Consider the following 24,273-nt stretch of genomic DNA (forward strand, 5'->3'; position numbering starts at 1 on the left):
ATAAATAAATATTCTTTTTTAACTTAAAGCAATGCGTGAAGAATATATCCAAAGATTATTAATTAAGAGAATTCTGAGGTTGTTGTGGTCAAAGAGTTAAAGTCCATCATGCCTAGGGAGCTCAAAGTCAGTGCTCTGTAACAACCTAGAGGAGTGCAAGGTGGGAGGGAGGTTCAAGAGGTAGGGGACAGGCATATACCTATGGCTGATTCATGCTGATGTATGGCAGAAGCTGACACAATATTGTAAAGCAATTATCGTCCAATTAATAAATAAATAAAATTTTAAAATGTAAAATAAATACATAAATTTTTAAAAGAAATATAAATAAATAAATATTTTAAAAAGTCCATCATAGAGGTAATCATCTCCCTCTAGTGTACAAATCCCACATTTAGGTTTCTGTATTTTGTTGTGCAAAACACAGGAGACTAAGTGCACATACACATGTCCTTCAAATCTGTTGTAACACATAGAAGTGGCATGTCTATGTCCACTCCATCAGAGCACTCACCACACTGGGCTGAAATAATCTGCCTGCATATCTGTCTCACCTCAGAATCTGGTTGCCTCTCAAAGGCAGAGGCATCGGGTCTGACTCACGTCTGTACCTTGAGCTCTTCCACACGGCTGCACATTCACTTACATGTGCACTGGCGGGACCAGGTAAAGTCACATGAGGAAATGCTCAGAGCTTCTGGTAAGAGCCTTCACCACCTCCAACTTCCTGGAGGGGCCATTGTGACAAGAAGAAGTCCCCACTGTCTCTATCTATCCTGAACAGCTATCACATCAATAATTTCCTTCACTGAAACAGCCAAACTCCCCACAAGCAGTTCCCAACTGTGCAACATGAAACATCAAGAAGGAAAACACAGAGTGTGTTTATCCAGACTTATTTGGCCATGAAACCTTCTTGAAAACTAACATTCTATGGAACACACCTAGAGAAACACTGTTCTAGACACACCCAATTCAAACCCTGTCACACTCAGCTCTGGGCTCCACTCTGAGAATTTAACAGGAGCTGCAGCATTGCGTCAAACTGACGAAAGGCATCACAACTTACCTTTCCTGCTCCCACAGGTCCAACCACAGTCAACAGTTCACCCGGTCTGACAGTAAACGAAAGGCCTTTTAGGGTTGGTAATTCTGATTCCTGCAAATTAAAGTTTATAAAAACACACTAATTTCAACAAAGTAACACAAATTACTTCAGAAAGTAGTTGAAAATAATACAATAGTCATTGATATGCTAATATATCTTCCCTGGTGACTTCCCCTGTGGCTCAGCTGGTAAAGAATCTGCCTGCAATGTAGGAGACCTGGGTTTGGAAGATTCCCTGGAGAAGGGAATAGCTACCCACTCCAGTATTCTGGCCTGGAGAATTTCATGGACTGTATAGTCCAGGGGGTCACAAAGAGTCAGACATGACTGAGTAACTTTCACTTTCATGCTAATATAGCCCACAATTTTTATCCTTCCTATTTTAAGATACAGTGTCCTGAAGGCCTTTTCATCCAATCCTATCTCTTTGGGTGTTTGAAGCAGCTATAATTTGCCTTTAGGAAGATACCTTATTTCATCAGATTTCCATACAGACACAGCTTTAGACACCTACAGAATTTAAGTAGTAGAGATGACAAGGTGCCTGCCTGAAATGCAAACTGCATGATGCACACAAACTTATTAATATAATGTACTTAGAATATTCAGAGGGAGGGTTTTAATTATTTATAAGTTTTCATCATAAGCTTTGGTTTTACCTGTCTATCTCATTAATCTTCACAAGGTGGCAGCATAAGTACCTAGCATGCCTGGTCTTTTAATAAATAATTTGAAATCACTAATCTCTCCATTTTCATTTGATATACAATAAACCTCAGTAATGCTCAGCAAGCAAAAGGGCACTTTATATGAAGTCACTCATGCTAAATTAACTCCTATAAGTAATGGTCAGAGTTCTAATTTAACAAGAGCTCTAATGTAATACCAACAACAAAATAATGAAGAATAAAGAAATTAATTATGACATCATGGGTCAGAGTGATAAAGCCTCAATTTTATATGTGATATATGCATTACCTGTTCTGGCTAAATAGAAGCAATAAAGTGCTTCTAGTACAAGGAAAACAAAAAACATGGATGTACACAAGACAGTGCATAGTCCAATATGACAGATAAGGAAAAGTACCATCATGCCAATCACAGGTCATATTCCTGAAAGACTTAGGGTGTCTGTACATCTTTACATATCTAAATGTTAAGAGAATTCTCAGTAATGGCTATGTTTAAGAAACACACACACACACACACACACACATACATACAATGGTTACATATGATTAAGTAAAAGTCTGGATAATCTTCAAATTGAATTTTTTTTCTAGAAAGAACTGAACTGATTAAAAAATGTTCACATACTAAAAAAATTTGACAATGATTTTTCATCACCAAAAAACTTGGTCCAGATTTTAGGAATTAAAAATCAATAAAAAGCTAGATTTTAATACATGAGAAATATTTTTTTAATTTTTAATAATTAATTAAATTTTTAATTTAAATTTTTTAAATTTCTCCACTTCTTTCTTCCTGCCTGAAACTTAGGATTCCTATTTTACTACTTTTCACTCAGTTATGACTACAAAATAGTGAACTACCTACAAACATCAGCTTCCCATCACAGCCCTCAGTCTGTCAGGGCCAGACACTGAGTTCCCTCCCTGTTCAGGCTTCAGTATCCAGCACTGCTCTAGGATGACCAGAAGGGGGCAGCACTCGACAGCTCAGAGGCACTGGGTCCCCTCCCCCACTGGTTATCCAGGCTCAGGGGAGACTGACTCAACAAAACACCATCAGCTGAGCCCCGACTCCGTGCAGATAAAGTTCCAAACCCCTGTCCCATGAGATCTGGAGGCCCCCACAGAACCTTTATTTTGCTTTTTTTCTTATTTTGGCTGCACTGGGTCTTTGTTGCAGTGTGTGGGCTTAGTTGCTCCAGAGCGTTATGAGATCTTAGTTCCTCAACCAGGGGTGGAACCCGAGTCTACTGCATTGGAAGGTGGATTCTTAACCACTGGACCACTAGCGAAGTCCTTGGGGCCATTTATATTAAAGCTGAGACCTTCCCCACCTGTCCACCTGGTTGTATAGTGAGAAGGTTACAGAGCTCACGTCTATCTCCTGCCTCCCAACCCAGCAGGGGCTTCATTCAGACTCAGCTTCTCTCCAAAACTCCCAATGTCTGTTCTTCTCCCCCTTTCAAGGGCTCTCTCACCCATGACCTATGACAGCCCTTAATTACTAATGACGCCAGCAAGGGACACAGTCCTTTCATAGGCAAGGGCAGGACAACAGAACAGGGTGTTCTGTACTAAGGGCAAGAAGTCTGAGAACATGATATTCAGCTCTTGAAAGAACAAAATAGTTCATTTGAAAATGCTGCATAGTTTGGTACAAAAGAAACTCATTGGACACCTGTACACAATGTGGGGGGGTGTGTAGGGGACAAAAGGACAGACATAGCATTGGGCGCCCCAGTTCCACTTGAACACCTGCATAGAGGACGCAATGTCCAGGCTCTCCCACCTGCTGCTCTGGGCACAGGCTGCCTGGCCATACTCTGTGTAATGACCATGGCTCAGGGCACCACCGTGGCCCTGAATGTAACTACACACCCAGCTTTACTGACCACCACCACGAGAGCCCCAATGCCGTGGCTCCTCAGGGTCACCTCTCCAGCACCAGAAATCCAGGTAAACGACAACAGCTGTGTCTCCTATTTAGATGCTAAGGCTGCTAATACTACCCGCTTTTGAATTGAATGAAAGGCAAAAGCTACTGTTCAGATAATTCAGCGTTAGTGACTGCCAGGTGGTGAACACAGCTGACACACCATAGCAACCACCATGAAAACCACAGTGCTGCTTTCCCCACTTCAGCTCCCACTACAGCTACTCTCAGCTACAACTAACACCACTCTATCTACCTCACATCCTGTGACAAAGCCTGCCTTTGATGCAACCGGTTTCTTTAGAGGAAATGTCCTTATCCTGCATGCATGACTTTCTTTCTAATCAGCTCAGTTCAGTTCAGTCGCTCAGTCATGTCCAGGTCTTTACGACCCCATGAACAGCAGCACGCCAATTCTCCCTGTCCATCACCAACTTCCGGAGTTTACCCAAACCCATGTCCATCGAGTTGGTGATGCCATCCAGCCATCTCATCCTCTGTCATCCTCTTCTCCTCCTGCCCTCAATCTTTCCCAGCATCAGGGTCATTTCAAATGAGTCAGCTCTTCGCATCAGGTAGTCAAAGTATTGGAGTTTCAGCTTCAACATCAGTCCTTCCAATGAACACTCAGGAATGATCTCCTTTAGGATACACTGGTTGGATCTCCTTGCAGGCCAAGGGACTCTCAAGAGTTTTCAACACCACAGTTCAAAAGCATCAATTCTTCTGCGGTCAGATCTCTTTATACTCCAACCCTCACATCCATACATGACTACTGGAAAAACCATAGCCTTGACTAGACGAACCTTTGTTGGCAAAGTAATGTCTCTGCTTTTTAATATACTGTCTAGGTTGGTCATAACTTTCCTTGCAAGGAGTAAGCATCTTTTAATTTCATGGCTACAATCACCATCTGCAGTGATTTTGGAGCCCAAATAAATAGTCTGACACTTTTCCCACTGTTTCCCCATCCATTTCCCATAAAGTGATGGGACCAGATCTTAGTTTTCTGAATGTTGAGCTTTAAGCCAACTTTTTCACTCTCCTCTTTCATTTTCATCAAGAGGCTCTTTAGTTCTTCACTTTCTGCCATAAGGGTGATGTCATCTGCATATCTGAGGATATCGATATTTCTCCCGGCAATCTTGATTCCAGCTTGTGCTTCCTCCAGCCCAGCGTTTTTCATAACGTACTCTGAATATAAGTTAAATAAGCAGGATGACAATATACAGCCTTGATGTACTCCTTTTCCTATTTGGAACCAGTCTGTTGTTCCATGTCCAGTTCTAACTTGCTTCCTGACCTGCATACAGGTTTCTCAAGAGACAGGTCAGGTGATCTGGTATTCCCATCTCTTTCAGAATTTTCCACAGTTTGTTGTGATCCACACAGTCAAACAATTTAGCATAGTCAATAAAGCAGAAATCGATGTTTTTCTGAAACTGTCTTGCTTTTTCCTTTGATCCAGAGGATGTTGGCAATTTGATCTCTGGTTCCTCTGCCTTTTCTAAAACCAGCTTGAACAATGAAAGTTCACGGTTCATGTATTGCTGAAGCCTGGCTTGGAGAATTTTGAGCGTTACTTTACTAGCGTGTGAGATGACTGCAATTGTGCAGTAGTTTGAGTATTCTTTGGCATTGCCTTTCTTTGAGATTGTGAATGAAAACTGACCTTTTCCAGTCCTGTGGCCACAGCTGAGTTTTCCAAATTTGCTGGCATATTGAGTGCTGCACTTTCACAGCATCACCTTTTAGGATTTGAAATAGCTCAACTGGAATTCCATCACTTCCACTAGCTTTGTTCGTAGTGATGCTTCCTAAGGCCCACTTAACTTCACATTCCAGGATGTCATCTGAGTTAAATTCACCTATTCCAGTCCATCTTAGTTTGCTGATTCCTAGAATGTCAGTGTTCACTCTTGATACCTCCTGTTGACAACTTCCAATTTGCCTTGATTCATGGACCTAACTGGAGAAGGCAATGGCATCCCACTCCAGTTCTCTTGCCTGGAAAATCCCATGGACGGAGGAGCCTGGTAGGCTGCAGTCCATGGGGTCGCTAGGAGTCGGACACGACTGAGCGACTTCACTTTCACTTTTCACTTTCATGCATTGGAGAAGGAAATGGCAACCCATTCCAGTGTTCTTGCCTGGAGAATCCCAGGGACGGGGGAGCCTGGTGGGCTGCCGTCTCTGGGGTCGCACAGAGTCAGACATGACTGAAGCGACTTAGCAGCAGCAGCAGCATGGACCTAACATTCCAGGTTCCTATGTAATATTACTCTTTACAATATCTGACCTTGCTTCTATCACCAGTCACATCCACAACTGGGTCTTTTTTGTTTGTTTGTTTGTTTGCTTTTGTTCCATCCCTTCATTCTATCTGGAGTTATTTCTCCACTGATCTCCAGTAGCATACTGGGCACTTATCGACCTGGGGAGTTCATCTTTCAGTGTCCTATTTTTGCCTATTCATACTCTTCATGGGGTTCTCAAAGGAAGAATACCGAAGTGCTTTGTCATTACATCTGATAGACAGAGTGTGTGATGAACAATGGACGGAAGTTAGTGACACTGTACAGGAGACAGGGATCAAGACCATCCCCACGGAAAAGAAATGCAAAAAAAAAGGAAAATGGCTGTCTGAAAAGGCCATACAAATAGCTGTGAAAAGGAGAGAAGCCAAAAGCAAAGGAGAAAAGGACAGATATACCCATTTGAATGCAGTGTTACAAAGAACAGCAAGGAGAGGTAAGAAAGACTTCCTCAGCGATCAATGCAAAGAAATAGAGGAAAACAGTACAATGGGAAACACTAGAGATCTCCTTAAGAAAATTAGAGATACCAAGGGAACATTCCATGCAAAGATGGGCTCAATAAAGGACAGAAATGGTATGGACCTAACAGAAGCAGAAGATATTAAGAAGAGGTGGCAAGAATACACAGAAGAACTGTACAAAAAAGATCTTCACAACCCAGATAATCATGATGGTGTGATCACTCACACTCATCTAGACCTAGACATCCTGGAATGTGAAGTTAAGTTGACCTTAGGAAGCATCACTACAAAGAAAGCTAGCAGAAGTGGTGGAATTCAAGTTGAGCTATTTCAAATCCTAAAAGGTGATGCTGTGAAAGTGCTGCACTCAATATGCCAGCAAATTTGGAAAACTCAGCTATGGCCACAGGACTGGAAAAGGTCAGTTTTCATTCCAATTCCTAAGAAAGGCAATGCCAAAGAATGCTCAAACTACCACACAATTGCATTCATCTCACATGCTAGTAAAGTAATGCTCAAAAATCTCCAAGCCAGGCTTCAGCAATACATGAACCATGAACTTCCAAATGTTCAAGCTGGTTTTAGAAAAGGCAGAGGAACCAGAGACCAAATTGCCAACATCCTCTGGATCAAAGGAAAAACAAGAGGGTTCCAGAAAAACATCTATTTCTGCTTTATTGACTATGCAAAAGCCTTTTCTGTGTGGTTCACTATAAACTGTGGAAAATTCTGAAAGAGATGGGAATACCAGACCACCTGACCTGTCTCTTGAGAAACCTGTATGCAGGTCAGGAAGCAAGTTAGAACTGGACATGGAACAACAGACTGGTTCCAAATAGGAAAAGGAGTACGTCAAGGCTGTATATTGTCACCCTGCTTATTTAACTTATATGCAGTACATCACGAGAAATGCTGGGCTGGAAGAAGCACAAGCTGGAATCAAGATTGCCGGGAGAAATATCAATATCCTCAGATATGCAGATGACACCACCCTTACGGCAGAAAGTAAAGAGGAACTAAATAGCCTCTTGATGAAAGTGAAAAAGGAGAGTGAAAAAGTTGGCTTAAAACTCAACATTCAGAAAACTAAGATCATGGCATCTGGGCCCATCACTTCATGGAAAATGAATGGGGAAACAGTGGAAACAGCGTCAGACTTTATTTTGGGGGGGTCCAAAATCATTGCGGATGGTGATTGCAGCCATGAAATTAAAAGACGCTTACTTCTTGGAAGGAAAGTTATGACCAACCTAGATAGCATATTCAAAAGCAGAGACATTACTTTGCCAACAAAGGTTCGTCTAGTCAAGGCTATGGTTTTTCCATTGTTCATGTATGGATGTGAGAGTTGGACTGTGAAGAAATCTGAGCAACAAAGAATAGATGCTTTTGAACTGTGGTGTTGGAGAGGACTCTTGAGAGTGACTTGGACTGCAAGGAGACCCAACCAGTCCATCCTAAATGAGATCAGTCCATGGGTGTTCATTGGAAGGACTGATGTTGAAGCTGAAACCAATACTTTGGCCATCTCATGCAAAGAGTTGACTCATTGGAAAAGTCTCTGATGCTGGGAGGGATTAGGGGCAGGAGGAGAAGGGGACGACAGAGGATGAGATGGCTGGATGGCATCACTGACTCGATGGATGTGAGTCTGAGTGAACTCCAGGAGTTGGTGATGGACAGGGAGGCCTGGCATCTGCGATTCATGGGGTAGCAGAGAATCGGACATGACTGAGCGACTGAACTGAACTGAACTGAACCTCTATGAGGCAAGAAAGAAGCTGTTTTAGAATCATTTACTAAATCTTTAATGAGAGAGTCATTTTAAGTTTTGACACAGGAAATGGGAGCAGTATAATTTCAGAGAAAAATTTTAGTTGATCAAATTACTGTAGATTTTTAATGATGATTGCCCTGAGTAAACAGATCACACTTTTTCTTTCTTCTGTATCCTTTCTCAGTTTTTATTTCTGTGGTCTGATAAGCATGCATGCTCTCATTTCTTTAGTTTCCTTATGAATCACTAGTTTTTACAAGTTTAGAGAGATCCTTCTTCCCTGCCTTTGACACACAGGATTAGTTCAGAGGCTTCAATCAGTTTAAAATGAGCTTTTTCTCACTAAGTCTCCAGGTCCTTAAGGCTTTTTGTTTTAGTTTCTTTATCCTATAGTGGCTGAATTTAGCACTTGGTTTTCAATATTTTACCGTAAGAAATGACAAGTTGCTTTTGACCATTTCTTAAGCCAGAATTCCCTACATTTAGATAATTAAACGTTCATAAGATGAAGATTTACTATTTCATCATTGCTTGCTAGTACAGCTATAGTTTGTTTTATTTGAAAGTTTATGCATATCCCTAATGTTTTCAAGTGCCTTAATTGTTTAATATCTCTGGCTCAAAAGGTTTCTGGGAAAAGGTAGGCTTACCTCACATTTTTGTGTCTCAGTAGTAACAGTCTAGGTACCTCACAAAAATTTTTATTATGGTACCATAGCTGTTAGTTTTTAGTGAGTGCAATCCCAGGGACGGGGATGCCTGGTGAGCTGCCGTCTATGGGGTCGCACAGAGTCGGACATGACTGAAGTGACTTAGCAGTAGCACAAAATATAAGATTCAGTTGAAAATATTTAGAAATTTCATTCCCCCAAAGTGGTACAAATTAGCTGCAATAGCATAATTATCATTTACCTAGATAGGAATACCTTTGTGTTGCTTTGCTAAGTCACTTCAGGCATGTCCGACTCTGTGACCCTATGGGCTGTAGCCTGCCAGGCTCTTCTGTCCATGGGATTCTCCAGGCAAGAATCCTAGAGTGGGCTACCATTTCCTTCTCCAAGGAAACCTTGCCACACATTAATGTTAACATGGTAGCTATTTTTGTGAAAATGTAGCTGATGAAGGCTCTCATCTCTGGAATTCTGAATACTGCTCTAACAGAATCATAATATGCAATTAGTTAGATTTTACAAGAAGAGCCTTACCACAGAACTCACAACCTTTTCTCCTCTTCCTTTAGCAGTTTAGTATCTTGAGTTATTATTGTTTTTTATTAAAATCATTGATTGAGTTATTAACAATTTGGATTTTTTTTACTCTAGAAGGTATATAGAAACCTTTTCAGATTTTTCATCTGATTTATTCACATAGGCTGTAGTACAACTAAAATCCCTTATTCTACCTTACAGCCATTTGTTGCACAGGCAGATACTGTTCTATATATTTTTATTTCAGTTCATTAAAAACTTCAGAAACAATCTGTATCATATACCCAACTGATTTAAAATAAATCTATGTGTTTACTGGGAACTAAAGAAATCTGCTAACGAGTTTCATACAAAGAATGTGGTAGCATTCACATAGAGTGGACTTTATAATGGAATTTTAGTGGTGCTTTCTATAAATGTTTCAAGAGCATTATGCCAAGAACCGAACAGGAGGCAAACCTACTATATTAAGGCAGGAGAAACCATCAGGGAAGGTCAAGTACCCTGTGTGAGTTTCCATGTACAGAAGGTACAGGGATGTGGTTTCATGTATCTGGGAACAAACCATTGGTTGTTGATGGGGACGGCAGGTGCTGAGTCAGAAGCAGGTGAACACGATGTAGGTGGCACCACAGAGTCACAGGCATGAAAGACAGGACGAGTCTACAGAGTTGACACCTGCTCTGTGGTCCCGACTCTGACAGCTGCTGGACTCCTGGGCTCTGCTCTGGAGGGTGGACCCTCTGGTGGAGGCACCTCCTCCCAGAGATCCTCCAGCCCTGGGAGTATGAACAGCTTCCTGCCTTTGATAACCCCTGGGTTGTCTCACACACCACCATTTTGCCCTTTCTGCTTTTTTCTCCCTTTTATCATCTCCGTAACTAACTCCTTGAATGGAATTCCCTCTCCCACGGTGAGGTTCTGTTTTACTAATTCACACTGATAGAGGAGGGTGTGCACAGAGGACCAGGGAACCAGGGGGCAGGGGGAACATTTCAGTTGGTAAAGGGGCCGCAATGGGTGTGTGATGCTGACAACTTCTTGAGACCAGACCCTGTTTTTCTTGTTTTTTTTCTGTTTGCCTGAACCTAACAAATAAACCAAGTGTTGGGAATCACCAGTTCTCCCTGTCAGCTTGTCATACAGTGCAGTCCTTTAACTGGGAATCACTGGTGCTCATTATGCCCACCTGCTGTCTCCTCCTGCCCCGGCTGCCACCAAAGTATCCAGAAGCTCAGGATGCAGGAGCCCCCACCCTACCCCACAGCAAACATCCAGATCATGGCCTCACTCTACGTATAATACAGTGGCCTGATAATCAAGGCAAAAATGTACGTTGATTCCCCAAAGCGTCTTTAACAACCAGTTGCGTGTTTGTTAGTTAACCCATTCCACACTGCCGCATTTTGTCTGTCCAATTCCATAAACTCTAACATTACAAATATATGGACTTTAAGTCAAAATGTGCTAATACTTTGAAAGTTCTCTTAAAAATGAGAGCGAGAGCAACATGTCAAACATTTTAGGTTGATTTTATACTTAATCTCTATTAGATACAAACCTTAGTGTCAATTTTGAAAAAAAAAAATTTAACATACTTTTAGTTAATGAGCAAGTCACATTTTACACCATGGCACAATCTAAAAATTCTCCAGTAAATCTATATCACACTTGTCTGTTAGCAGTCAGGATCTTGGAAAGAAAGATATGTTACCTCATCCCAAAAAGCAGTGAAATCTTGCATGTCCACAATCATTTCACCATCTGATGGCAGCTGAGTGTTGAGCTGTGGTATTTCATCAAGTGATAAAAAATTCTACAGAAAAGAGAAAAAAAGCAGATTGTTAAACTGCAGGAAGAAAGCACAAACAAAAACAGTCACTTTCCTGGAATTTGCAAACTTTGAACAGTCTAAATACTGTTTTGCTAACTGTACTTAAAGTATTAGTTCACATCAGAACTTATTAAATAAGTTAATATATTAAATATATGGAATAATATATACTATTATTACATCTCATGGTATATATCAATATAGTCATATAATATAGTGTATTTGTTTCTGTTCAGTCACTAATTTGTGTCTGACTCTTTGAAATCCCATGGACAATATAGCACTCCAGGCTCCCCGTCCATCACTATCTCCAAGAGTTTGCTCAAATTCATGTTGATTGAGTCAGGGACACTATCTAACCATCTCATCCTCTGTTGTCCCCTTCTCCTCCTGCCTTCAATCTTTCTCAGTATCAGGGTCTTTTCCAATGAGTCTGCTCTTGGCATCAGGTGGCCAAAGAAAGTATTGACCCTTCAGCACCAATCCTTCCAGTGAATACTCATGGTTGATTTCCTTTAGGAGGAACTCTCAAGAAAGCATCATTTCTTCTATGCTCAGCCTGCTTTATGGCCCAACTCTCACATCCATACACAATGAGTCGAAAAGCCATAGCTTTGACTATATAGACCTTTGTCGATAAAGCAATGTCTCTACTTTTTAATATGCTGTCTATGTTTGTCATAGCCTTTCTCCCAAGGAGGAAGCATTTTTTAATTTCATGGTTGTAGTCACTGTCTACAGTGATTTTGGAGCCCGAGAAAATTAAGTCTGCCACTGTTTCCACTGTTTCCCCATTTATTGCCATGAAGCAATGGGACGAGAGGCCATGATCTTAGTTTTTTGAATGTTGAGTCTTAAGCCTGCTTTTTCATTCTCCTTTGGCCAGCATTTCACATGATGTACTTTGCATATAAGTTAAATAAGCAGGGTGACAATATACAGCCTTGACATACTCCTTTCTCAATTTGGAACTAGTCCATTGTTCCATGTCCAGTTCTAACAGTTGCTTCTTGACCTGCATACAGGTTTCTCAGGAGGCAGGTAAAGTGGTTTGATATTCCTATCTCTTTCATAATTTTCCACAGTTTGTTGTGATCCACACAGTCAAAAGCTTTAGTGTAGTCAATGAAGCAAAAGTAGATGTTTTTTTTCTGGAATTCTCTTGCTTTTTCTATGACCCAATGGATGTTGGCATTTTGATCTCTGGTTCCTCTGCCTTTCCTAAATCCAGCTTGTATATCTGGAAGTTCTTAGTTCACATAGTGGTGGGAATTACAAATTTAAAAAGAAGAAGGCAGCCAGAGAAAATGGATTAAGCAGTAAATAAAAAGGGGCCAGGGATGAAAAGACAGATAAAAAAGGTAGGCTCAGACACCAACAAGCAAAACATCTGTGGAGGAAAGAACTCATTTCGAACACAGAGAATTAAGTGAATCTGAGGCCACTCTTCCTCCGCAGGGAACAAGGACTTCTCAGCAAGTTCCTTCCCTCCCGGCCCAGGGACTGTGCACAGTCACTGCCTGGCCACTGGAGTCAGCACAGGAGATGCACTCTGTTTGCTTCTCCTGCTTTTAGACACTTTAGTCACTCTGTAGACATCACTACACTAGAGCCCTGTGCTACTGCTACTTACATATACTACTGCCCCTACATGAGAACCAGTCTTATGATATCTGTAATGCACTCTACCTAATAAGAAAAGGGAGTACCTATAACATTCTGGAAAGATTGCCAGTTTTGGCACTGAGAGAGTTAAATATCACCTAACTGGAACATAGTGATTCCAAACAAAAGGAGGCATTTAAAAAAAATCCACCTACAACTGAAAAAAAAGTATTTGTCACCAAACCTTTATTCTTCGGAGGCTGACAATGGCCTCTGACACCTTTTTGACGGCCATGGGGAAGAAGAGGGTGCTCGAGAACCGCAAAGCCTCGAACAGCGTCACCACCACAAACACTTGGCTGGCTGTGATCCGGTTGTCAAGGAGCTCATTGGTGATGAAGGTGACAAAAATCATGATTTTGCTCACAGTGAAAAATGATGCCAAATTCATGCCCCTAAGGTAGGAACTTTTCAGAATCTTGGAAATTTCCTTACTGTAAAAAGAAAGTAGGACAAAGGTTTTATAAGAAGCATCAGCATACAAGACATGAATTCAGTACCCTGTGTAAGTGGCCCCTTTCTAGGGAATGGACACAGATTAAGATAAACCATCCCTCACATCATGGAGACATTAGCATAGTGCACGCTCAGGGGTCTGCCCAATACCAGGACCACACACTGCATCATCACTTCACTCTTTCAAGTAAAAGGAGGCTTAATGTCACACTTGCAAACATTTCAGGTCAATCATACTGGGTTTGAACATTCATTCAACAAACATTCATAATCACAAGTCTATGCCAGGCTCCTCACAGAAAGACACAGCCTGTCCCCTCCAGGCGCTCATGAACTTGCGGGCGAAGAGAATTAGCAACCACAAAATTGGGAGACAATAGACAGAGACAGTCATCACAGCCCCCAAGGGAGCCCAGAGCTGGGATATGTAACTCGGAGCAGTGGAGTCAGGGCAAGTCACACACACGTGGACCCTGAAGATGAGCTGGAGTCAGTCAGGCCTGGAGGCCAGAGTAGAAGGAAGATGGGCTCCGCAAAGGTGCAAAGTGAGAGGTGACAAGGTGGGGTCAGAGAAATGCTCACCAGATATTTAAATGAAAGATGGAGAAACAGTCTAAAAACATGAAGCAGAACAAAAGGGACAGTATTTTCATAGCTCCATTTGAAATGCATAGTGATTCATGAGCTTTCATGGTGGTAAAGAATCCACCTCCAATGCAGGAGACACAGGTTTAATCCCTGGGTCTGTAAGATCCTCTGGAGGAGGAAATGGCAACCCACTCCAGTATTCCTGCCTGGGAAGTCCCATGGCCAGAGAAGCCTGGCGAGCTACAGTCCATGGGGTCACAAGGAATCAGATCCAATTGAGCGACTAAGCACAGCAACAACGAACAATAGTGATTCATACAGTTCGGCTCAATACAAGTATACCAAGTCTCCATAATCTTCCTGGTTATCAGCCATCACCATAAATTACAATTTTAGTTTGAATGTCATTGTCTCAAATACTATGTTAAAAGCATTGCTTATTGGGATTTAAGGTATTAAAAACTTCTTAGAATTTCATTTCTATATAAGTAAGAAGCATATATATTTTTTTCCTTTGAAAAGATGGCAAATGAAAGAACAGGTTAAATGATATCTCCACTATTCTTAACCCTCCTGCCACATGTAGGTGATGCAGTGAATAGTTAGTATTTAAGTTCACCTTAATGTGAAGATGAACTTAAACACTTCTTTGGCAAGACATCTAAAATATCCAATAGAATAGGAAATAAAGCATGAAAATATGGAGTGACATCTATATATATAAACTTACCTTCTCAGTCTGGTAATAAGGTCTATAAATGACTTTTCCCAAGCATTCATTTTTATTGTTCTGATGCCAGTTATGACTTCACTCATGGTCCTGATCCTCTCGTCTGTGAGAGCAGTGGTCCTACTCCTGAGGGGACAGACATGAGATGAGCCTCAATGACCACAGCCCAACTTTACTCAGCAGCAGCAGCAGCAGGAGTGTGCATGGGGGCGGGGCTAGGAATAAAATTATTCTCTATAGCCCTTTTGCACTTAGAACACAGGCAGGTCCTACTCAAAGTACAAATGGAGAAAAAGGCTTCAACTAGGAAACCAACCATTCAGTCCATTTTAAGAAGTAACTTGAGAATGTGCAGGATCGGCTAAGAAAGACCTGAAATGTGTCAGATACAAACCATCTGCTCAAAGAGATCACGGTCAGGTAGGGAGGCAGAAAGACACCCAGGAAGACAGAGTCTGTGCTGTAATAAAATAGGAGAGAAGTTCTGGGGAGCAGAAAAGATGGGACTGTTAATTCCACCAAGAAAGGAGAACAAAAAGAGCTTCAGAGACCTGGTAGCACTTGAACAGGGCCTTGAAGGATAGGAAGTATCTATCTCTCCAGCAAAGACAGGAAAGGAAATTCCAAATAAAGACACCAAGCACAGAACTACACACACAACACACACACAAGAACTCAGTGACCTTCAAATAGCACAACGTCTCCATCACCTGACAACCACCCACCTCCAACCCTCTGGGACCTGCTTCAGGTCTAACTCAGCAGCAGAAGGCTCTTCACCACCAGCCACTTTTCTGTCACATGTGCTGCTGTGACTGTGGGGCTTCATAAAGACACAATGGAGATCAGCCTGGCCCTTGGGGTGTTTATAACTTAATGGAAACATGAATAAATACCTGAAAGGCTCCAACACAAGCATAACAAAAATATATGCAGTGAGAAATGGGGCTACAAGATTATTACTATTTAACAATATTTAAATAACTTGGACATGGGTAAATTCTGCTGAAGGACACTCTATTTTTTCAGACACAGTGCCAAGAGGACCCAGTGAATGCCTTCCCTGTTCCTGTTTCAGGATCAGCCTTCAGTTTAAGGCTGGAGCTTCCACTGGCTAAGCCTGTAGGGTCTACAACTCACACAAAGAAGTGACTAGGGAAGGCATTTGTCTTGTTTTTGAACAAAAGCATCAAGCAGACTGTGGATGTTACCAATTACGTATATCAATTTTTAAAAGAAGTGTTTCTCTTACCGGAGTGATGAAAACAACTTCCCAAAGCAGCTTTGCAAAAGCAGAATAATAATGAGAACCGCCATCCCGGCAAGACATGATATTCCTATTTCCATCCAGAGCAGGGCGGTCACTGCGACAGCCTGCAGTGGCCCCACCCACAGATAGTGCAAGAACATCGTTACCTTAAAAGAGAAAAACAAAGCCTTCTTCAGTTCGGTTCAGTTGCTCAGTCCTGTCTGACTATTTGTGACCCCATGAACCACACCACACCAGGCCTCCCTGTAAATTACTAACTCTCGGAGTTTACCCAAACTCATGTCCATTAAGTCGGTGAGCCATCCAACCATCTCATCCTCTGTCATCCCCTTCTCCTCCTGCCTTCAATCTTTCCCAGCATCAGGGTCTTTTCAAATGAGTAAGCTCTTCACATCAGGTTGCCAAAGTATTGGAGTTTCAGCTTCAACATCAGTCCTTCCAATGAACACCCAGGACTGATCTCCTTTAGGATGGACTGGTTGGACCTCCTTGCAGTCCAAGGGACTCTCAGGAGTCTTCTCCAACACCACAGTTCAAAAGCATCAATTCTTTGTCACTCAGCTTTCTTTATAGTCCAACTCTCACATCCATACATGACCACTGGAAAAACCATAGCCTTGACTAGACAGACCTTTGTTGACAAAGTAATGTCCCTGCTTTTTAATCTGCTGTCTAGGTTGGTCATAACTTTCCTTCCAAGGAGTGTCTTTTAATTTTATAGCTCCAATCACCATCTGCAGTGATTTTGGATCCCAGAAAAATAAAATCAGCCACTGTATTTGCCATGAAGTGATGGGACTGGATACCATGATCTTAGTTTTCTGAATGTTGAGCTTTAAGCCAACTTTTTCACTCTCCTCTTTCACTTTCATCAAGAGGCTCTTTATTTCTTCTTCACTTTATGCCATAAGGGTGGGGTCATCTGCATATCTGAGGTTATTAATATTTCTCCCGGCAATCTTGATTTCAGCTTGTGCTTCTTCCAGACCAGCGTTCCTCACGATGTACTCTGCATATAAGTTAAATAAGCAGAGTGACAATATACAGCCTTGATGTACTCCTTTTCCTATTTGGAACCAGTCTGTTGTTCCATGTCCAGTTCTAACTGATGCTTCCTGACCTGCATACAGGTTTCTCAATAGGCATGTCATGTGGTCTGGTATTCGCATCTCTTTCAGAATTTTCCACAGTTTATTGTGATCTACACAGTCAAAGGCTTAGGCATAGATCAATAGAGTAGAAATAGATGTTTTTCTGGAACTCTCTTGCTTTTTCGATGATCCAGCAGATGTTGGCAATTTGATCTCTGGTCCTATGCCTTTTCTAAAACCAGCTTGAACATCTGGAATTTCACAGTTCATGTATTGCTGAAGCCTGGCTTGAAGAATTTTGAGCATTACTTTACTAGCATGTGAGATGAGTGCAATTGTGCAGTAGTTTGAACATTCTTTAGCATAGCCTCTCTTTGGGATGATATAAAAGCCATTAAGGACAGAGTATAGAGACAATATGCTCTGAAGGAAAAAACAGAAACCTAAATAGAAATGACCTCACTGGGTTTTAAACCTGCTAAAGCAGAAATCCAAGTGTCCACCTCAGATGACACTGTTTCAGGGCAGCACAGGGCTGACTTCAGGGATGTCCCAGGAGAATCAGACCAGCAGCAATGAAGGAAGATGTGGATTTTGACCACAACACAGATGAGCTCAGGGCTTCTCCAAATGCTCTCATCCCAGAGTTTAGCTCCCATCTCCCCTGGGCTCCCCAGCATCCCAGGAAAGCCTGTATTATGGTACCTACTGCTCTCTCCAGTAATTACTTGTGTATTCACCTCCATGATAGATTGTGGCTTCTACAGGGCAGAAACTAAGCTTTATTCATCCCTGAAAGTGAGTAGAGGCCTTACTTCATGTTTTATGAATGCATACTGGAAAGAGAAGTGTCTACTACAACACAGATCTGACCAACAGCTATGATGTTCTGGGTCATGTGATCTATGCTTAAGGTCAGTGGAAAAAGAGTGTGTGGGGATAGCAGAGAGGAGGTTGTGTCTGGGGACCACCCACTTGAAGGCTCCCTATGCAGCAGGCACTGAACAGGGTACAGGGGAAAAAACAATCCCTGACTACCAGGCCTTCATCACCTAGAGGAGGAGGAAGACAGTTCAGCAACACCTACACCACGTGCCAAGAAGGGCCCCTCCAGGAGGACCCTTTAGGACACTAACCAAGCTGGGCAAGAACACTGCTGCCATTTGTTATTAGAAAAACAAAACTCTCACTTATGAAACAATACATATAATTACATTGAATTTGCACACAGAGAAGTCAAAGTTGGATAAATAGAACCTTTATCTTACATCCTCAACAGAACCCTGGCTGACACCAAACCCTGGCACCTGGCATCCCAATAAGCTGAACCCAGTGAGAAAAACAGGAAACGGAAGAGGATCCCTCAGGGGCAGCTCACCTGGTCAAACCTGTTCACATCATTGGACAGCAGGTTGACTATCTGGCCTGTGGTGGTCTTCCCCATGGCTGGGCTACTCAGGCGAAGGGCCTGAAATGAGAGAGGGAGACAGAGATCCGGATTCCTAAGGTGATACCAAGTCATCTTAGAACATAACACAATGGAGCATGTGTTCCAGGGGTCTTGAGTGGTGTCAGCAGGAGCAGGATGACCCCTGACAGCAGGGCTCTGGGGACCCTTCTTCAGCTTCTAACTCCTCAGTGTGGTGGCAGCCTCAACCACAAGGACAGCAAAGGGAGGAGCAGGAGGTAAAAGCAAAATCCATCCCCTGTTTCAGTGAACTTGCACCTGTCTGAAGGTTAAAGGGTGTAGGTTTAGACTTAGGAGTCAACTAAGTAATTTTTAGCCAAATTGGATGAGACTGGAGAGGTTGCCTTAGGAAAGAAATTCAGAGACTAGGATTCAATCATTCATTCTGTGGGTAACAATATTTAAACACTTTGGGCTTAGTTTCCTCATTCTCAAATGAGCAAGTATGATGTTCAAAACACCGTTCCTGTGAGGAAACTGTGGTCTTGATGCCAGTCTGCTGATTTTACAAAATACACAACCTGTGTTGCTCAATCCCTTTATTTAGTAAGAAAAATGCCCTAGAGATCTGAGGAAGCTGAAAAGATACCAGGAGCTGCTTCAACAGACCACCAACTAGAGCCACTGATCCAAACAAAATGTCATACTTCATAAGAAACTTTTTCTTTACTCCTCAAGTAAAGAAGAAAACAATGATCAAGTGAGAAGGTAAAATGATATAACCACAATGGAAGAGAATACGGAAGTTCCTCAAAAATTAAATATGACATTAGCATACAATACAGCAATTACACTACTAAGGATACACTCAAGAAAACTAAAAACACAACCTTGAACAGACAATTCGTACACTCATATTCACAGCAGCAATGTTCACAATAGCTAAAAGGTGGAAACAACTGTCCATTGACAGATGAGCAAACACACAGAATGTTGCATAGGCCTACAGTGGAAGATTATTGAGCCTTAAAAAGGAATTAAATTCTGACACCTGCCACAACATGGATGAACCTTGAAGACATCGTGCTACAGAACTTAAGCCTCACATAAAATGACAAACGCTGTATGATTCCACTTACATGAAGTACTAAACTACTCAAATTCACAGAGATAAGAAGTAGAATGGTGCTGGGTGCGGGGAGAGGGGTTGGGGAGTTAGTGTTTAATGGATGCAGAGGTTCAGTTTGGGAAAAAGAAAAAGTTCCAGAGATGAATAATGGTGATGGCTACACAACAATGTGAGTGTACCTAATGTCACTAAATGCTGTACTTAAAAGGAATGAAAATGGTCAACTTTACACTGGGTGTATTTTACCACCACCACCACCACAATGATCAAAAGCCAAAGGTAATTTTACCAAAGCTGTGGAAATGGCAAGTCATTTTTATATACGATACCTCCTTCACAATCATTCAAAATTCAGCTGCAAAGAGCACGAAATGCTGAATGGGCCATTTTAGGAGTGGAATATGTGCAGCCTTAGAGACCGCCTGGAGACCTGCCCCAGCCGGGAATCCATGGTCAGAACAAACTATGGCTATGGGCTTAGCAGCCACTCCATTTCTAATGCCCAATCTGATTCCTCCCCAGGATCAGGGATCAGGAGGTGGGGCCTGAGCATGAACCATGGAAGCTCAGAGGGGCCTTTCAGAGCTGCTCGGCAGCACCAGCTGTGCCCTAAAGAATCAGCCCACCTGTAACCTGAAAAGAAGTGTCTTGTTTCTGCACCCCAGCAGGGCTCTAGATGCAAGGCTGTGTGTGAGGAAATTTGTCTTTTCCAGGTTTCTGGAATTTCAAGTTATGTCTATGTTATAATCCCCATAAGTCCTGACTTCATATAGGGCCAACATTTAGGTAAAATCAAGGCAGTAAATGAACTTCTTGGGAGATATTTACATTCACATAAGCCAATGTGCCAGGTCAGATCACATTTCCCAAAGGCAATATTCCAAAGTGTGGTGGGAAGAGGAAGAAACACAGGTAGACAATGGCTCACCTGTGAAGCAGAGTGAGCTTTGAGTAAACCATCACCTTACCCCTAACTTAAGCTTTCACAACACGGTTCAGGTAAAATTTCACAACCATTATGAGAGTTAAGTATGATCTGGAAAGACAAACATTTAGCCAATTTGTGGGGAAATCTGAGTATCCATCTCCTAAATGGTTAAAGACGCAACAGAATAACAAAGATGATGATAAATGACAGTGAAGACCTCTGACTGCAGTTTGCAGGCACAGTTGCAATTTCCATATCACCCAGAAGGAAAGCAGCTCAGATGCTGTTGTCAGACAAGACAGTGAGATGCCAGGTCCCCAGTTTCACACAATCCTGAAAAGTACAAGACTCTGCTCAAGGAAAAATGAGACGACATCTCACTTCCTGCTGAAAAAAGTATTCTGAAGAAGCAGAAGCTCTAGATAAGCAGCAGCCAGGTAAAGAAGCAATATTTTCAATTTAAGCTGCTTGGTTTTATCTTTCAATGAAGAGTTTATTTATTAATAAAAACTGCATATGTTTAAGGTTACAACATGATACTTTGGTATAAATACACACTGGGAAATGGTTACTGTAGTAAAACCACTTAAAGTATCCACTACCTAATATAGTTATCCTATTTAACATGTGTGGTGAGAACATTTAAGATCTACTCTCTTTGAAAATTTCAAGGATACAATACAGTTAAATAAGGATTTTTTTTAAAACAGTCTAAGGCAAAGACATATCCAGGATCAAGTTTATACAGAGCCCTTCAGCTCTTGACACTGATATGTCTGTGGCAATACCTTTGTAAAGATACCTGAAAGCCTCACTCTTTTTATACTAGTTTAGACAAGGGTAAACTATGGAATAATTTCATGGCATTCCTCAATACAAAATCACTAAACACATTAAATCAGTTCTTATTAAAACTGCTACAATGCATACTAAAAATAAAAGGAAATATTGTATTAAAATAATTTAAATGAAGAGCAACAAATTATCTCTAGAATTCATAAAACAATGTAAAATTTCAAGTTTCATCTCAAATATCCTATTTTCTTTCATACAATTAACAAAAATTATCTATAAAATATAAGGAGTGAGTCTATATGTAGCATGAATTCTCTTTATATTTTTCCCTAGCAAACATAATTATATTGAATATAATTAGATGGGTCTTTTAAAATTAGAATCAGTCCCTTTATCAAATACATTCTCTGCTCTTAGATATAGTTTTATAGATCCAATCTCTGAAGCTCACTTTTAAATACAAATTTGATGTACCTGAAAGTATTAATGAACGGCAACAAAAAATTTCCATAAACAGCACTATGGGATTTGGGCATGAAGACATTGAAAATCAACTTGATACTTTTCATACTTATTCTTGAATATTAATTTAATATTTTACAGTACAAATTTAGTGATTATTTTGTGACAGCCTATGGCGAAAAGTTGTCAAGGACAGCCCACACGATCTCAAAAGAAAACTTTTCATTATTTATTGGTAAAGTTTGCTTCAACAACAACAAACCTAGCTTGATGCAAAAGCAAACTTCTCTAGGAAGGTGTAAACAATCCCAGTTACAAAATTTGTAATTTACGGAGAACTTTCCCCAAATGTTCCTGATCCCTCAAGAGAGGAACACACCGTGGTACCTAGCGACACTCACCTTGCGGTAGATCATATGGCACACGGCTACTCTCAGCCTCATCCCCACACGCTGCATGTGGTAGAAGTACAAGTGGTGCAGAACGGCCCACACGAGCACGCAGGCGCTCAGCCCTGCTGCGTAGCCGTAGGCTTCGTGCAAAGTGGCAGAATCGGAAAGATGGTACTTTTCAACATAGCTAATCATTTTCCCCAAAAATATGGGTTGAACTACTCTGGTGCCTTCCTAAAAGAAAAGAAAAAAGTCTTAATTAGATATGTCAGTTTTTCTTTACATAAGATTTACTTTTATCATTAGCATATTTAAAATACATTTTGACAAAATGCTACATTTGTGACTAATTTAAAAGAAAAGTATGCAGATTTATTATCTCCTATAAGACAAGCAGGCAACAGTTTAACCTTAAGGCAAATTTTTCCATTCAAACGTAGTAAAGCCTTAGTACATTGTGTTTAGCACACCATGAATGCTCAACAAATATCACGAACAGGCTCAATACCAACTGAGCCTTAAGATGAATAAAGAAAAAGGTGGCAGAAGAAGAGGAAGAAATCTGCTTCCACAGGAACAAGCCTACTGGCAGCCTGCCCCTGTCCCCCATACTCTCAATGTCCCAGCCCAATAGAAAGTCAATGTGGTTCACATATGGGAGACACGCTTTCATCACCTTCTTCATCAATCTTTATGAAGCAAGACACTGGCACAAACACATCCTCCCTTTTCTACCCCAAACTCCACACATAGACCCAGGGAATGGAAACCAGCTTTGGCTGGAGTACCACAAAGAAACCAGGTTTGGCAGCTCTGCAGGCTCTCAGCTCCCGAGAGCACTGCCTCACTATGCCTCTACCCTCTAGAAGTTGGAATGTTCCTTGGAGTAAAAAATTAAACATGGTTGAGACCAAGCTAAAAAATCATGTCTCCATAGTTCTTGATCCACCATCCACTGAAGTTGGTGGTTTGGAAGAAATGTTACCAATCCTCTCTTTCCCAAGGCCTACACCGATTGACTCAGAGTGCACTGAGGCTTCCACCCTGAGTAAGACTTAGGGAAAGCAAGTTTCTTTCCCAAAGAAAAAGGCAAAGGAACAGCAACACCTACCCACCCTGCCAAACAGCCACTCCACCTCACAACCTACTTCCTCTCTCTAGTCACCCCTTGAAGGCCCCCTTCTTCTTAGGTCCCCTTCTTCACCTTCAAGGAAAATCACTCAACAAATACAAGTTACCAAAACTAAACGCCTTGGGCCGCAATATCATTTCCTCCACAGACTTCTCAAAAGACAAAATGTCAAAAGTTTGGAAGTCTTTCAGGAACAGGGCTTTTCCTTTTTTGGCAATCCCGCCTTACTAACACAGACAGGGTAAGCTTTGCTTACCTGACCAGTATGCTTTGATAGCTCTCTTCTGTCTGTCTGAAGCTAAGGAACCCACACACAAGAAGAGGGAAGGAGAATCTGTAACACCAAACACCAAAAAAAAAAAAAAAAAAACCAAGTATTTTCTGCTCAGCCAACCAGTGCTTGATCAGGATATTTATCAAAAGATGTCCCCATCCCTCACATGGGGGTCTCATTAAACCTTAACATTCCTGTCTTGTTCTACACAAATGGACACACGTTAACAGGCTGCACCAACTGCCTCTCCCTCCATGAACTCATGGAGATTTTCATCCACGATAGAGGATAAAGGGAACACTATTTAGTTGAAGAAGTGTAAGTAAGATGATCAGACCTGAGTAAAATATAACTGATACATTTCCACAATGTCCTGTCATCCATCCCAAGAGGCACAGAGAGCTCTTGGAAGAGTCCTTCACACAGTGGATTGTCAAACACACTGTTTACAGTTTCCTGCGATGGAAATGTGGAGGCTCACACAGAGAAGCAAGAACATCAAACTGTACACACGGGCAGTCCCAGCCCAGGTGTTGCCAAGGGCAGTCCAGTGCTGGAGCCACAAACCACCAGAAGCCCAGCAGTAATATCTGCCATCCAAAACTTTCCTGAAACTTATGAT

The 24,273-nt window shown here is 41.6% G+C and overlaps 1 protein-coding gene across 1 annotated transcript in view; it reads right to left on the reverse strand.

The window, feature by feature from the left end:
- LOC147361955 (ATP-binding cassette sub-family C member 4-like) overlaps positions 1 to 24,273 on the reverse strand; it is a 215,456-nt gene that overhangs the window by 169,127 nt on the left and 22,056 nt on the right. The window contains exons 4-10 of the mRNA XM_086330262.1: positions 22,255 to 22,479; positions 18,510 to 18,599; positions 16,023 to 16,186; positions 14,771 to 14,896; positions 13,181 to 13,430; positions 11,212 to 11,313; positions 1,070 to 1,159 (exon numbers count right to left, since the gene is read on the reverse strand). Coding sequence (XP_086186388.1) covers positions 1,070 to 1,159; positions 11,212 to 11,313; positions 13,181 to 13,430; positions 14,771 to 14,896; positions 16,023 to 16,186; positions 18,510 to 18,599; positions 22,255 to 22,479 — 1,047 coding nt within the window. The remainder of the gene's footprint in view (positions 1 to 1,069; positions 1,160 to 11,211; positions 11,314 to 13,180; positions 13,431 to 14,770; positions 14,897 to 16,022; positions 16,187 to 18,509; positions 18,600 to 22,254; positions 22,480 to 24,273) is intronic.

This window comes from Bos grunniens, chromosome 12 (assembly GCF_055505025.1).
Source record: "Bos grunniens cultivar Pamir isolate PY7600 chromosome 12, Bosgru_T2T1.0, whole genome shotgun sequence".
Lineage (NCBI taxonomy): Eukaryota > Metazoa > Chordata > Mammalia > Artiodactyla > Bovidae > Bos > Bos grunniens.